The sequence below is a fragment of the Pogoniulus pusillus genome, chromosome 26, assembly GCF_015220805.1.
Source record: "Pogoniulus pusillus isolate bPogPus1 chromosome 26, bPogPus1.pri, whole genome shotgun sequence".
NCBI classification, from domain to species: Eukaryota; Metazoa; Chordata; class Aves; order Piciformes; family Lybiidae; genus Pogoniulus; species Pogoniulus pusillus.
This window is the reverse complement of record NC_087289.1, coordinates 17,300,240-17,316,054: the sequence shown is the minus strand read 5'-3', so window position 1 is coordinate 17,316,054 and position 15,815 is coordinate 17,300,240. Positions and strand designations below refer to the sequence as shown.

Genomic DNA, 15,815 nt, shown 5'->3' with positions numbered 1-15,815 from the left:
GGTAGGGGGAAGGTGCAGGGGTGGTTGAGAGCCCCTTCTGGGGACTCAGGTTTCTGGGAGAGGAGCTGTGTTTCTGTATTACCTTTTACCTTGTCTATTTCTGTATATAACTGTATATACTGTAACTATCTGCTTGTATATTGTGCTAGCTGTAAATAAATAGCTTCATTTATATTCCCAGAGCCGACTGAGACTAGTCTGGGTGATTTCCAAAGTGTGGGGGGGGCAGGGAACACCCAAACCATCACAGGAAGACGTGAGCTTTGAGAGGCTGAGGTAAAGGACTCAGAAGAGAGGTAATGGGGAGAAATAATCAAGACATGATCAGGCTGGAAGCCTTCAAAGGGAGAGGGCTGGGGCAAAGCTTCATGCTTTTGTGACTTTACTGCTCTGGTGTTTGCAGTAGTAACAAACTCATTTCTATAACAAAGAAGGGTGTGAGATCAGATGTTAGCTTCACTGCACACTGAAGCAGAAGCCAGCCTGAATGTCGGGAGAATACGGTAAATTGTGTCTGTTGAAGGCAATAGGAGGCTAACACCAAGCACTCTAACTCTGAGCAGCACAAGCCTTCACTCTCTCACTTTACACCACTTTGTTCCCACATGCAATCCCTTCTGACCTCAGCATTAACAAAAGCCCTACAACGAGTGGCACAGTCCAATAATTTTGCATACACTGCTAGCTTGAGAACATATTAGGACTCCTTTTCCTGAATCCTAGTCAGAAACAAAAAGTATGTGAGAAACAAAATGAATCTGGAAGTATTCCTTCCTATTTAATAAGCAGTCATACAGAGAAAAATGCTGGCTCAGGACTCCTAAGCTTACCTTCTGAGCTTTTTATTCCTTAGCAATGGAAGCATTTCCATGGCATCAGGCAGATGGCTGAAATAAGCATCTTTCCTACATCAAGTTACATATGCAAGCCTAGAATCTATGCAAGGTACGAAAAAGCTACAAGCAGGAGAAATGAGGGGGTGGGGATGAAGGAAGGAGGAGGAGGAAAAGACAGGGGGTGGAGAGTAACAGTGGAGAGCAGCAGTAGTCCAGCCCCTCAGAATCCGAAAAGCATCACAGCAGCCTCTGGATAAAGATCAGCCTCAGCAGGAAGGCTAGGAAACAGGATTCCTGCTCAGTGATAAAAGATGGTGAGTAAGATTTTTGTGATCTGCGTTATTCTTTGCTCTGGCACTCGCAGCTACTGCAAGGGACTGTTATTTTGGGGTGACTGCTCATTTCTGAAGCATTGTTTTTCACTTGTTTTTCCTTGCAGCTGACAAGAGTGTGCCTGTATTTATCTAAATGCACACCCTATTGCCTTTTAAAGCAGTACCTCACTGCAAACAGCCAAAGCTGCCAGCATTAACACTTTGCTGCCTGGTACCAACAGGCTGCTGGACAGGGCAAGGAAAAAAATGCCATGTTTCCTTCTCAGGTCCTTAGCAGAAATTTCTGTTCAGCTGCCTTCTCCTAGACATGGAATGATGCTTCCACAGCTCCCTGCGCCCGAGTTTATGCTGCCCTTTCACACGGTATAATTGGCAGGTTTCAGGCGGTTCCATTTCTTTCAGCCTCAGGTACAGAAGAAAACTGAATGAGGGGTGCAGGGGTTTTGTCAGAGAGGGAGCCTCCTTTTGTCATGGTCTCAGTCTCCTGCCGCACATCTCAGATGGGGCTGGGGAAGCAGTGAGTGCCCCACACGGGTGGGGTGCCGCTGTTCCCGCAGGGACCCCTCCTGTTGTCACGCAGCAGGACAGTATGCGGGGAGTAAAAACGTGGTTCATTTTACTACGAAAAATCCTGAGCTCCACCGAACAGTTGGCAGGGCTTGAAGGAAGGTTCAGGCTTCTCTATAGCACATTGCTAATAAGATTAATCGTTTAACTGCACATCCTTCTGCCGGGGAGTGTAAGATTTTGGTGGTGTGCTCAGTGGAATGCAGGTTGAAGCACAACACACCAATGTGCTTGCTTTTGCCGGTTCTTCCTGAGAAAGCCATCGCCTGACCTAAATGTCTATGCAAATAATTAGTCACCCCGGTTTACTCAAGAGACACCGATGATTAAGGGGAATGATAAGATCCAGCCATGAACGACGACGAGAGGAGTACTCCCAACAAGAGGCATGATCTCAATGCAGGTTTGTGTGTCACACAGGCGGCTTTAAAAATAAACACTCTGCTGTTTCCTGAATCGTGACTGTCCCCGATTGCATCCTCCACCCTTCCCACTCTGCTCTTTTCTCGTTTCTAATGGAGATGAAACGCTAGCAAGGTAATCAGTGTAAGTGAGAAGATGAGCCCTGCTTTAAAATCCTTTCATTTTCGACCTAAGAACTGTTAGGTTTGTTTGCTTACTAAAAACTGCGTTCCCATAACCGCAGGCAGGATATCACCACTCTCTAGCAGGGAAGCATTTTATTGCTTTGCAATTGAAAATCCCATTAATAAAATGGAGTATGTCCCCCTGATTATTAGTAAATATTTCCATTATTAGCTTTGATCATCTGAGATAGACAATTAAGGGGTTTGACCATAAATAAAGAGTCCTCTTTCAAAAAATACTCCCCCTCCCCATGCTTTCCTGGCAGCACCAGCTGTTCTGTATGAATTGCTAATTGATTAGATCCTAAGCATTAAAAATCAGTACTGTCCACTGACTTTACAAGTAGCTGCCACCTCATGCTTGCTTGTTTTTGCGTTTTAGGATTTCCAACTGGTGCCCAGCAAAAATCGTCCCGAGGCTAACCAGACATTGGAAGGGAGAGCCTCCTGCAGCATTCCATTCTTTTTCTCTATCCCATTATACAATTCCTGCTTTAAATAGAAACATTCCACCTTAAAGTGCATGCATTAGCAGTGCAATACAGATCCAAATGCCCAAACCAGATATACCTTTTCAGGAAATGTAATTATGCTACCATTTTTGTTAGGAAGAACAGGGATAACATTCTCAAAGAGAACTGCAACACTCAGGAATTTAAAAGCCTGATTGATATGAAGCCACTTGTGGAGAAGGTATTTTGGACTCACTCCAAACTTGTATTCTAAAACATAAAAGCAATCCAAAGGGAGGGGTTTTTTTCCCCTTTCTTTTTAAATTGAAATAATAATAATAATAATAATAATAATAATAATAATAATAATAAAGAGTATGCAATGTTTATCAACTCTTCCATTTAGTAAAAGATGAACACTTGGAGGGAGGTGAAATGAAGGCTCCAAGTAGCATGCTGAATTTTGCTTAGTAAAACATCTTAGTAAAAATCCCATCCCTGGAGGTGTTTAAGGGCAGGCTGGATGAGGCTGTGGGCAGCCTGGTCTAGGGTAGGGTGTCCCTGCCTGTGGCAGGGGGGTTGGAACTAGAGGATCCTTGTGATCCCTTCCAACCCTGACTGATTGATTCTATGAAAAGACAGCAAGGTACCATCTGTGTAACCTGCCACTTTCTTTTAAGAGCTGCCTAAATGTAAAGAAGCAGAAAGAGCACTTCCACTTCCTCTGCAAAACGACTCTATTCTCTCTTTTGCATATTTCCATCTCCAAGGCAGGACAACCTTAAATAAATTACACATCCAACAAGCAAGAAAGAATGTCAAGCAGACAGCTGATGAGATTTTGAAAGAAATTAACCTTAATGATATTTTTTCCTCCTTAAGCAATAGTCAACCAAATCTTAATGATATTTTTTCCTCATTAAGCAATAGTGAGCCAAACCTTAATGATATTTTTTCCTCCTTAAGCAATAGTCAGCCAAACCTTAATGATATTTTTTCCTCCTTAAGCAATAGTCAACCAAATCTTAATGATATTTTTTTCCTCATTAAGCAATAGTGAGCCAAACTTGCCAAAGACAGAGATTTCATCTAAATTTCCTCTTCATAATACTGTTATTTCTGTCCATGAAACCTCACTAAAGCAGATACTTCTACTTTCCCAGTAGGATAGTTTTCCTAGAGTTACATCCAGGAGGTCAGCTCTTTTAGCTCTTGACACCTACAGCACAATCTGTTTTGCCTTTTCTTTGAAGATAACCTAAACAAACCTTTCTACTGTGAATTAAGCTAATAAAATATCAGATAACAACTTAGACACCGACCCAAAACCCAAAGCATTTGTCCAGAGAGGGAAAAATTGTAGACAGCTCAGCCTGGAAAAAAGCTGTGGAAAGACAAATGTGACTCCTTTCTTCTCTGACCCATGTGACAGAGGCAGCATTTGGACTGTTTGCATCCTCCCTCTACACATCTTCCTCCTGCTTCCTAATAAACATCCAGTTCAGCAATACTGCACATTTCTTTGGCCACCTTGCCTGTTGACCTGTACTTAGGTAGAATTTAGGCCATCTGAATACACCTCTTACTAACCAGAACAGTTACCTAACTCAGTCATGTTCAGGTTCTTTTAACCCAGAACTAAAAGCAATTGCTTTCCATTCAAAGTCTTCCATTTACTTTCAGATGAATCACAGACACAGCAAACCCTTCTGTTTTTATGAGAAGTCTGTCAGACACCCTGCACAGATGGTATTTGTTCAAGCACGAAGCATCTCTGTGTTTTGTGAGCAATATTACACAAATTCAAACCAAAAACCTTATTACCATTGCAGCATGAGCCTGAGCTCAGGATCTAATTGTAAAATCCTAAAAAGGAGCAGCTCATGTGATCAAGACAGGTAGAAGTACTGTTTACTGCAAATGAGAAGTCTCAGCACTCCTATATTGAAGATCACAGTAGATGATAATTACAATGTAGCCCAGTTTAAGATTTAAGGCTGTCCTCTAATTAAGCATTCATTCCATAAGCAATTTCACAGATAGTTAAAAAAGAGGTCAAGTTGCACTATCAAAGAAAACATCTACAGCCTCTTGAAAACAGAACCTACCCTTGGTCGACTGCTACTTTTCACAGGTTTCTGCTCTTTACAGTGACTTAAACTGCAAAAGAGATTTCCTTTGCAAAGGTGGAAATCCCTCCCTCAGATAACCTTTATCCCTGCAAATTCAGTCCAGGAGAAGAACAATTAGAAGCGAGCAGAGACAGGCAACAGTGAAGCTGAGTGCATGGGTAAGGAGATCCCAGAGCAAATGTGCCAATTTTTTAATGCCTGGAATAATTTTTTTTTGATCATTTTTATTAGTTGTATGTAGCCACTGGAAGGTAACTTACCCTTGTAGCACTTTAATCTGTTCTGACTTCACTAATACAGTCTCTGGGGTTGTAGATATAACTTGGGGCCCTGTAGAGAGAAAAAAGAAAGTATAGTGGTAGAGTTCATTACAAACAAAAGTGCTAGAAGTATTAGTAGATACAGAAAGGCTGCAGCATTGCATGGGTATTTCTGTTCTCTGTGTGCAAAGAAACTTATGGAGGAAGAAGAGGAACTCACAGAATGTCAAGTTACATAACAGCATCTACAATGACTGTTTGCCAAAATCTGCAGGCTCTGGTTGTCTGCCCCTAGGGCTCTCCAAGAGCTGATTGAGGAGATCTTCCCTTTCTTGGTGTTCATTTTTAATAGGGAAGATTCCCGAAGCTGTGCCAGTGTTAAAACAGAATAGGCAGGATGACACAATGAACTAGATACTAATTAGTCTGGCATGAATGCTGGGGGGAAAAGAGAAAAGAATATATGAGATTAAATAGAGCTGGTGAGGGGCCTGGAGCACAAATCCTATGAGGAGAGGTTGAGGGAGCTGGGCCTGTTTAACCTGGAGAAGAGGAGGCTCAGGCTTGATCTTATTACTGTCTACAACTACCTGAAGGGGCATTGTAGCCAGGTGGGGGGTGGCCTCTTCTCCCAGGTAACCAGCAATAGAACAAGGGGACACAGTCTCAAGTTGTGCCAGGGTAGGTCTAGGCTGGATATTAGGAAGAAGTTCTTCACAGAGAGAGTGATTGGCATTGGAATGGGCTGCCCAGGGAGGTGGTGGAGGCACCGTCCCTTGAGGTCTTCATGAAAAGCCTGGATGAGGCACTTAGTGCCATGGTCTGGTTGATTGGATAGGGCAGGGTGATAGGTTGGACTGGATGATCTTGGAGGTCTCTTCCAACCTGGTTGATTCTATGATTCTATGATTAAGCAATTAGAATGCAAAGTTGATGCTTATATGCATAGCAGATCTTTAAAACAAGCAAACACACAAACAACAGCAAGGCCCAACCAAATAACACCTAACATTTTTTTTCCTCATCAGAGAAAACTGGAGAGGTAGCATCAGTGTGTCTGATGTTACTATGCCACATGTTTTCTTGGTAGAAATATTATTTAGTCCATTGGTGCTTTCACATTAGATCTGTTAATCCAATTGGAAAAAAAGGACAGAAGAAAAAAACTTGAAGTTTCCAGACTCAGTTATCAAACTGGTAGTCCACTGTGTTTTACCATGGAGATACAATTCAGATCAAAGATTTCTTTATTCAAAAGGTTATCAGATGAAATCCTGAATTCTTAGCTTTAGTAAGTTTCATACTTGACAATAAAGCAAATCCACCACTCTGAACATGAGCCAGTAGTATGCCCAGGTGGCCAAGACAGCCAATGGTATCCTGGCCTGGATCAGGAGCAGTGTAGCCAGTAGAACAAGGGAGGTTATTCTGCCCCTGTACTCAGCACTGCTCAGGCCACACCTTGAGTGCTGTGTCCAGTTCTGGGCTCCTCAATTCAAGAGAGATATTGAGATACTGGAACGAGTCCAGAGAAGGGCAGCAAGCCTGGGGAGGGGACTGGAGCAGAGCCCTGTGAGGAGAGGCTGAGGGAGCTGGGGGTGTGCAGCCTGGAGAAGAGGAGGCTCAGGGCAGACCTCATTGCTCTCTACAGCCACCTGAAGGGAGGCTGTAGTCAGGTGGGGTTGGGCTTTTCTCCCAGACAACCAGCAACAGAACAAGGGAACAGAATCTCAAGTTGTGCCAGGGGAGGTCTAGGCTGGATGTGAGGAGGAAGTTCCTGCCAGAGAGAGTGATTGGCATTGGAATGGGCTGCCCAGGGAGGTGGTGGAGTCGCTGTCCCTGGAGGTATTCAAGAGAAGAGTGGATGAGGCACTCAGTGACAAGGTCTACTTGACTGGATAGGACCAAGTGCTAGGTTGGACTGGCTGATCTTGGAGGTCTCTTCTAACCTGGTTGATTTCATGATTCTATGTTACTATACCAGATATTTTCTTGGCACATTGGGGCTTTCATTTAAATCTGTTCATCCAATCATAAAGAAAAGACAGAAGAAAAAAACTTGGAGTTTCTGGGCTCAGTTGTCAAACTGGTAGTCCACTGTGTTTCTTAGCATGGAGATACAATTTGGATCAAAGATTTCTTTATTCAAAAGGTTATCTGATGAAATCCTGAATTCTCAGCTTTAATAAGTTGCATACTTGACAATAAAGCAAATCCACCACTAAAAGCCTTTTTAATGCACCCCCAGAAAGACATCCCAGATATGCAATTTCCTACACAAATGACCTTTGCCTGGTGCTCAGAATGGGCAGAAACTGCAGGATTTCAAAGAGTCCTACATAACACTGCTGTAACAGTAGCATCTGCCACATCACAGCCCTCTGAGCAGCTTCTCAGCAGCAAGACTTCCCCCAGGGACACAGTACCTTCTTGCAGAGGACTGAGATGTCAGACACCTTACTTTGGGGATATAAATACTTGGCCTTGTGTCAGCTGCTTCTAATCATTTTCACAACTCCGCCGGAGTTGTGCGCACTGAGTTTCTTCTCAATCACACCTTGCTCTTCAGAAGAGGAGTAAAATCATGTCCCAGTGACCTATTTCTCAATATGCAAAACAAAGTTTCTCGCAGCATCAGTGAGTGCAATACTTGGCAGTGTAGTAAAACGTTGACTGGCTTCCATTAGCAATGCTCTGCAGTGCTGGTGTGCAGCCTCAAACACAGACACGTGTGCCAGCATCGCAGTCATACTGACAGCTGCCCAGCGATCGCCACCCACCGTGTTTGCCACAGCATTTATACTCCTGATGTCAAATACTCCCACTTAACCCATGTGTTTGCTGCCTTTTGGCACTGACCTACAACTAGTTGTAAATACTGCTAATCACAGGGTAGTTAGCAGTTTCTGTGAGAAGCAGGCTGTCACTGACGTGCCCACGGCAGAAGTGCTGCAGGTGACACAGCTTCCAGATACACAGAGCCTTATTTTGTCAGGTGTGGTCAGTGTTGCTGATCCCAGCAAGCCCTGGCAACTGAAAAGTCTCTGGAGGCTACAGATAGCTGTTCCTGGTCAAGGTAGACTAAAGACTGCTTTAAGGTGTATTTTAAGAGTATGCAAAGTCTAGGCTTGATGCTGAATTTAAAATCTCCTTGGCTGTCTTTGCCCTGGCAGCAGTCTGGGGCCACCAATCTGATGTGAGATTGTTCTCAAGGGAGTATTGGCAGCTTTTCACTTCATGAGAGCCATTACTGTGTAATGGTTTGTCAAGGAGCACTAGAGACAGCACTGTGTTGATTTTGTGTGTTGCAGAGTTTAGTGGCTCTAAGAGGTTTTAGTTATATCTAAACAATTGTTTAGCCTTGAGAGGAGGAGGGTCAGGGCAGAACTCGTTGTTGTCTACAGCTACCTGAAGGGAGGTTGTAGCCAGGTGGGGTTGGTCTCTTCTCCCAGGCAACCAGCAACAGAACAAGGGGACACAGTCTCAAGTTGTGCCAAGGGAGGTCTATGCTGGATGTAGATAGTAGGCTGAAGATGAGCCAGCAGTGTGCCCAGGTGACCAAGAGAGCCAATGGCATCCTGGCCTGTATTAGGAACAGTGTGGCCAGCAGGATGAGGGAGGTTATTCTTCCCTTGTACTCAACACTGGTCAGGCCACACCTTGAGTGCTGTGTCCAGCTCTGGGCTCCTCAATTCAAGAGAGATGTTGAGATACTGGAACGAGTCCAGAGAAGGGTGACAAAGCTGGTGAGGGGCCTGGAACACAAACCCTATGAGGAGAGGCTGAGGGAGCTGGGGGTGTGCAGCCTGCAGAAGAGGAGGCTCAGGGCAGACCTCATTGCTGTCTACAACTACCTGAAGAGAGGCTGTAGCCAGGTGGGGTTGGTCTCTTCTGCCAGGCAACCAGCAACAGAACAAGGGAACAGAGTCTCAAGTTGTGCCAGGAGAGGTCTGTGCTGGATGTTAGGAGGAAGTTGTTGGCAGAGAGAGTGATTGGCATTGCAATGGGCTGCCCAGGGAGGTGGTGGAGTCACCATCCCTGGTGGTGTTCAAGCAAAGACTGGCTGAGGCACTTAGTGCCATGGTCTGGTTGACTGGATAGGGCTGGGTGCTAGGTTAGACTGGATGATCTTGGAGGTCTCTTCCAACATGGTTTACTCTATGATTCTATGACTCTATGAATTCAAAACAAGATAAGGTCTCATTAAGGAAAGATGCATTCATATTCCTTCAAGAACAGGACTTGGAGGTTTTGTCTTCCTTCCCATCCATTAAAAATCTGGTTGCTCTAACAGCTTTTAGGAAGTCCATGCTTCTTTCCTGGCCTACCCTGATGTAAGATCATTGATTTAATCAGTGTTCAAATAGGTATAGGGCAGGAAAGGATCAGATGCATCCATGAAATAACTGCTGGAAAAACAGAAGTGTCCTGGCTAAAATGAAGAACAAGTAATCAGATGTACAGTAACATAAACCAGATGCAGTACTAAACCATAGAAGCAGAGACCAAAATTAGCCCTGACACAGAGTATTTTTAGAAATAGCCAATCAATGCACAAGGCAGATCCAATGTGGCAATGCCTCAGTGGACTATGCTGTAGTCCACTGTAAATCAGAAACTGTCATAATTAATGAGTGACTTTCAGTGTGGCATTTTGGACCTTCTACAACAAAAGTAGCAGTGCAGAAAATGATACATGATACTCAGGAGGAAACTAACCCAGAAATTCAGTGCCAGTGTGCTTCCCAGGGCAGTACCAAGGTTTATGGATTGTCTGTTCACAGGTAAGGATTATTTTAATGTAAAGTGAGCATCATGTGTCAAAAGTTTGATCCATTTTATCAGGATATTTCCCACCCTGAGCTCTTTAACCTCCTCAAAGGCACAGACTTAAGAACTGCTGCTTCCCTGATGCACACACTTGCATGTTAAAGCTTCTCAGGTATGGCTTTTCACTGATGGCTCTTCTGCTATCAGAATAGAACCTCTGTCTTGTTTAAAGCCATAACTGTGGTGAAACACTGAAATGGGTTGCCCAGGGAGGTGGTGGAAGCCCCAGCCTTGGAGGTTTTTAAGGCTGGGCTGGATGTGGCTCTGGGCAACCTGATCTAGTGCAAAGTGTCTTTGTCCAGGGCAGGAGGGTTGAAACTAGACAATCCTTGAGGTTCCTTCTGATCCTGACAACTCTGCAATAATCCTAAATCCCAACTCCCTCATTTCTAACAGATAAAACATTCTCTGAGCCTTAGCAGCCAACCCATAATATGTGTTGTCTTCTCCTTGCTGGACCTTCCAGTCATAGAATCATAGAATGGTTTAGGATGGAAGGGACCTCAAAGCTCATCCAGCTCCAATCCCCCGCCGTAGGCAGGGACAGCCCCGACTAGAGCAGATTGCTCGAGGCCTCATCCAACCTGGCCTTGAACACCTCCAGGGAGGAAGCAGCCACAGCCTCCCTGGGCAACCTGTGCCAGTGTCTCACCACCCTCACTGCAAAGAACTTCTTCCTAACATCCAGTCTAAATCTGCCCTCTGCCAATTCAAACCCATTACCCCTTGTCCTGTCATTACTAGACCTTGTCAGCAGTCCCTCCCCAGCCTTCCTGTAGCCCCATTCAGGTACTGGAAGGCCACTATAAGGTCCCCTCGAATCCTTCTCTTCTCCAGACTGAAGACCCCCAACTCTCATAGCCTGTCCTCATAGCAGAGCTGCTGCAGCCTTCTGATCATTTTGGTGGCCTCCTCTGGACTGGCTCCAACAGTTCCATGTCCCTCTTGTGTTGGGGGCTCCAGCACTGCACACAGGACTCCAGGTAGGGTCTGAGGAGAGCAGAGCCAAGGGGCAGAATCCCCTCCCTTGCCCTGCTGCCCACACTGCTCTTGATTGCCAACATACCTTCAGTATCACTTGATCTGTTTCTCCTCAATACCTTGACTCAGCAATAGAAGCTTCTGGTGACAAACAGACTCAGTTGGATGATGCTTACTCTCTGTCTCTCTGTTCTCTGGTTGTTTTCAGTGTTCACCCGTGCTGGCCACTAGCCTCACAATGTTTTTATTCTGCTGTTCCCATTACAGAGACAGATGTGAGGAAGCAGCATGGAGCTCAAGAGAGGAAAGACCTTCATAAAATACAGTGTGCAACAGGAGAAAGTGCCCCCAGTACACACAGCTCCTATCAGCAAAGACAATACAGGGCAAGACAGGAAGGCAGCTCCGGAGGGAAGCCGAAGTGTAGCTGAAGTCCAGCTGGCATGTTTGGCCACGCACAAGAACTACAGCTTTCCTACCAGAGCAGCAAGGAATGGAGCTGGTGGTCACAGCCTGGAAAAATCATCTGTGTCCTACAAACTCGTAAGGAAGAGTAAAACCCATGAGTGTGTTGCTGAGGCTGACAAAACGGAGCAGTGCAGCCCCAGCAGCAGGGCTCCTGAGGAAGGCTTTTCTGGAAAGAGCAAGGGCCGCCTTGTCAATAGCCTCAGCTTCTCAGGCATGTCCAGCTCCAGCAGCAAGAGAGAATGTGTGGTCAGCCCCAGCCAGTCTGCATGCAGCAGTCAGATGATTGATTACAGGAACTTTGTGCCACAGATGCCTTTTGTACCAGCTGTTGCAAAAACCATTCCCAGGAAGAGGATTTCCCTCAAGAGATCTAAGAAAGGGCTCAGAGATATATTCCACATTAAAAAAACCAAACCAGAGAGTCTCACATTCCTGGTGGAGAAGGACAAGAGTCTGTCCTCTCCGGGCTGCAAGAGCGAGTTGTCTGCGCGGCTTGCGAAGTACCTTTTCAAAACTGGAGATGCTTTTGCAGCTGATTGCTTGTCACAAGAGTGCTCAGACAGTGAGCTGCAGTCTGACTCCTCCTATGACTGCTGCAACACGCTGTGTGAAGACGTTGCCTCCCTGAAGAGCTTTGACTCTCTCACTGGCTGTGGGGAAATCTTTGCTGATGAAAGCACTGCTCACCTGGAGCTGGAGAACAGCAAAGAAATTCTGCTGAGACGAAGCAAGCACAAAGACAGCCCTGCCATGGGCTCTTTCCAAGGGGGGGTGGAGCAGCTGGCCTCTCCTGGCCAGAACGAGACTGCTGAGTTTGCAAAGTTTTGGGACAACATCAACAAATCAGTGAGGCTACATCAGAGTGCTCTGTTTGATAAGAAGTTGCAGAAGATAACAAGTCCTGATGTGGAAAAGCCTAGAAGCCAGGCTGCTGCATCTGTGACAGACCCCCAAGTGCCACCTGATAAAGATGGTGATAACTCCAAACAGGGCTCCACAGAAACAGAAACACCAAAAAGTGACAACCAGGAATCCACATCCACAAGTGATGAAGGCTACTATGACTCTTTCTCTCCTGGACAAGAGGATGAAATGAAGGAAGCACCAACACCTGGGGTCCCAGGTAAATTTCCAAGAGACAGCTACAGTGGCGATGCCCTTTATGAGCTCTTCTATGACCCAAACGAAGTCAAAATAAACCCAGGTCTAGATGATGAATTGTGCACATCTGAAAGCATTTCAGAACAAGCCATTGAAATCCCTTTGTCCATTTACAGCTTCCATGTTGGAGCTGAGGAGAATATGGCCTCCCAACCAGCCCTAGACATTATTAGCCAGGGTTTTTTCCACAGCACATGGAAAGGCAAAGAATGTTTGCTAAAGCTCTGTGATACTGAGATTTCACTGACCATGGGGATAATAAATTGGCTGCGAAAACACTCAGGACTTGTTTCCTCTCCTGATTCTCTTCAGAGCCCTCAGCCACAGGCAGAAAAGTCTAACAATTTATCAATCCCACCCAGCCCCAGTACAGAGCAAAAAGTGAGCACAGAAGCTCAGCAGGAGAAAGTAAGCAAGGAAGAATCTAATACATTTAACCCACAGGTGTCTTTGGATGAAAGCAAGCACACAGCTCAGGCCTCTTGGGTAAATGTTGCTGAAAGAGATCACAGCCTGGACTCTTGCTCTAACACACCTAATTTGAGCTTCCCAGGAAGGGAAGGGAGTCACCACACGGGTTCATCTACGATGCCTGAGACTGTGGAAACCACCAGAGTATCAAGTTATGCACCACAGCCACAGGCTAATGGAGACAATCTGCTGATATCTGTGACTGAGGATGAGAAGGTGACAGTTTCAGAAGAATGTGAGACATCCAGAGATAAAAACCCACTGCCAGAAAAGCTGAACAAAGAGAGTGGCTCCCAGAGCTCTGAAACTCCTTTGTTGGATGATAATCATGAAGTAGAATCGTGTTACTCCTACAAGACTGCTGCAACCTCACTCCTGGATCCCCTGGAGAGGGAGGACAGAAATAAGCCAACGCATCACTCTCTCTCGACGTCCTGTGACGAGCCGCTGCAGCCTCTTACCGTCGGGGGCTTCCAGAGCTACATTAGCCCCACACCAACAGAGAGCAGCACCAACATAGTGCAGCTCCTGGGGCACTGTGTAACACAGGTGGCATCACTGAAAATCAGCTACGAAAACAAGCACCTGGGAGACAAACGCATTGGGAACGAAATGAACAGCATCATTCAGAAGATGTCTCAGTACAAAAACAAGTTACTGGTGCAAAATCAGCACAACTGCATTGCTCAAAACCCAGGCTATGCCAGCATCACTAGCACAAACCAACACAACTATGAGACAAACCTCCACTCTAGCAGTCTGTATCCCTTGAAGGAAAATGGGGAGGGAATTTGCTCTGAAGATCAGAAAAGTAGAGCAAAAATCCTAGACGAAGTCACCAGAAGCAAGATAAATTTTGAGTACTCCCAGGTAAATAATCAAGCACTCTCCTATTTGAAAGACTTTACCCTTGATCTTGGGCCAGCTGACTCTGTCCCTGCTGCAACTCTTAGCAGACCAACATTTTTACCTCTCTTTAACAATGTCTGTGCAGACATACCTGCTGCTTTTTCACAAGCTCCAGACAGCGCCACAGCCTCTCTGGCTGACTTCCTGCAGCCCAAGGAGGCCAAGCAGTGCAGCCCAGGGCCCTGGAGTTACCCAGAGACCCCGTGCAGGGGCATGGCTGGAGGGATGGCTCTGTACCCCCACCCGGAGGCAGCGACCCTGGACACGGCAGTGACTGGGAGGAGCCAGCACTAACACACCGGCACTGAGAAGGTGAGTGCTGGTGGGAAGTCTGTAGTGAGATATGACCTAAGTGCCCCCTGTTCCCTTTTCACAGAGGGAAGCTTACAGCAGTGAAGTCTGATACATACTGGGGGATTCTCAGGTTCTAGTTTCATTATCCTTCAGTTCAGTAAGGTAACCAGAATCTTAATTACACAACTGCCCACGTATAGCAAGTGGCACATTCACGGAGTATTACAATTCCCATGAAAGGATGGAGCCCCTCTTCCACCCGGGGGCACCAGTCTTTACCTGACTGAAGCAGGGAAAAATGCTCCTCCTGCCGCTCACGGATCTGCCACGTTTGGCATGATGTGGTGGATGTGGCTGCCTCGCCACACACTGCTAGCAGCATTCAGCTCAGATTCCTCACTATCAGGTCATTAAATCCCCTTGCTGCAACATAATGACAGCGTAAAAACTATGCCCTGTGTCTCTTCTGGAGTGATAACTGGGTATCAGAGCTCTCCACTGAGGGCATCACACAAGGAAGCCGTGCTAAGTCATAGGGCCAGCAGACAGAGCCTGCCCTGCAGTCACACACATGTGGTGTGCCCTCAAGCACAAGGGAAAGCCCAGAGCACTCTGCTGCTGCTAAGGCTAAGGCTAGACCATGGCACCAAGTGCCACGTCCAGTCCTGCCTTGAACAGCTTCAGGGACGGCGACTCCACCACCTCCCCGGGCAGCCCATTCCAGTGTCCAATGACTCTCTCAGGGAAGAACTTTCTCCTCACCTCAAGCCTAAATCTCCCCTGGCACAGCCTGAGGCTGTGTCCTCTTGTTCTGGTGCTGGCCACCTGAGAGAAGAGAGCAACCTCCTCCTGGCCACAACCACCCTTCAGGTAGTTGTAGACAGCAATAAGGTCTCCCCTGAGCCTCCTCTTCTCCAGGCTAACCAATCCCAGCTCCCTCAGCCTCTCCTGGGATTGGTTGTGGCCAGGAGGAGGTTGCTCTCTTCTCTCAGGTGGTCAGCACCAGAACCAGAGGACACAGCCTCAGGCTATGCCGGGGGAAATTTAGGCTGGAGGTGAGGAGAAAGTTCTTCACTGAGAGAGTCATTGGACACTGGAATGGGCTGCCCGGGGAGGTGGTGGAGTCGCCGTCCCTGGGGCTGTTCAAGGCAGGACTGGACGTGGCACTTGGTGCCATGATCTAGCCTTGAGCTCTGTGGTAAAGGGTTGGACTTGATGATCTGTGAGATCTCTTCCAACCCTGGTGATACTGTGATACTGTGATACTGTAAGGGTGCCCAAAGAGTGCCCTTCCTTCTGGCAAGCCTGAAGTCTCTCTGCAGTAGGTGCAGTTGGTCTCTGGCCAAAATTGAACCGTGGCAGAGCAGAAGCTAAAGCCAAGGCATGCTCCATGGGCAAGACCTGACAGGCTTCTCAAGAGAGGGATTATGAGGTCTGTGCTGCACCTAGAGCTTTTGCAAGTCCTTAAGCCACACTTACACAGCATAGGGAGATCTAGAATTTGGTCCCTGACACAGGATGAGGAACACCTC

At 46.4% G+C, this 15,815-nt stretch overlaps 1 protein-coding gene across 4 annotated transcripts in view; it reads left to right on the top strand.

Annotated features, from left to right (window-relative positions):
- Positions 1–1,060: 1,060 nt before the first annotated feature.
- The window catches only part of AMER3 (APC membrane recruitment protein 3), a 46,219-nt gene continuing 31,464 nt past the window's right edge, over positions 1,061–15,815 (top strand). For all 4 annotated transcript variants that reach the window (XM_064165365.1, XM_064165367.1, XM_064165366.1 and 1 more), the window contains exons 1-2: positions 1,061–1,150; positions 11,248–14,301. In XM_064165365.1, the coding sequence (XP_064021435.1) occupies positions 11,269–14,283 (3,015 nt within the window). In that variant the 5' untranslated portion in view covers positions 1,061–1,150; positions 11,248–11,268 and the 3' untranslated portion in view covers positions 14,284–14,301. The remainder of the gene's footprint in view (positions 1,151–11,247; positions 14,302–15,815) is intronic.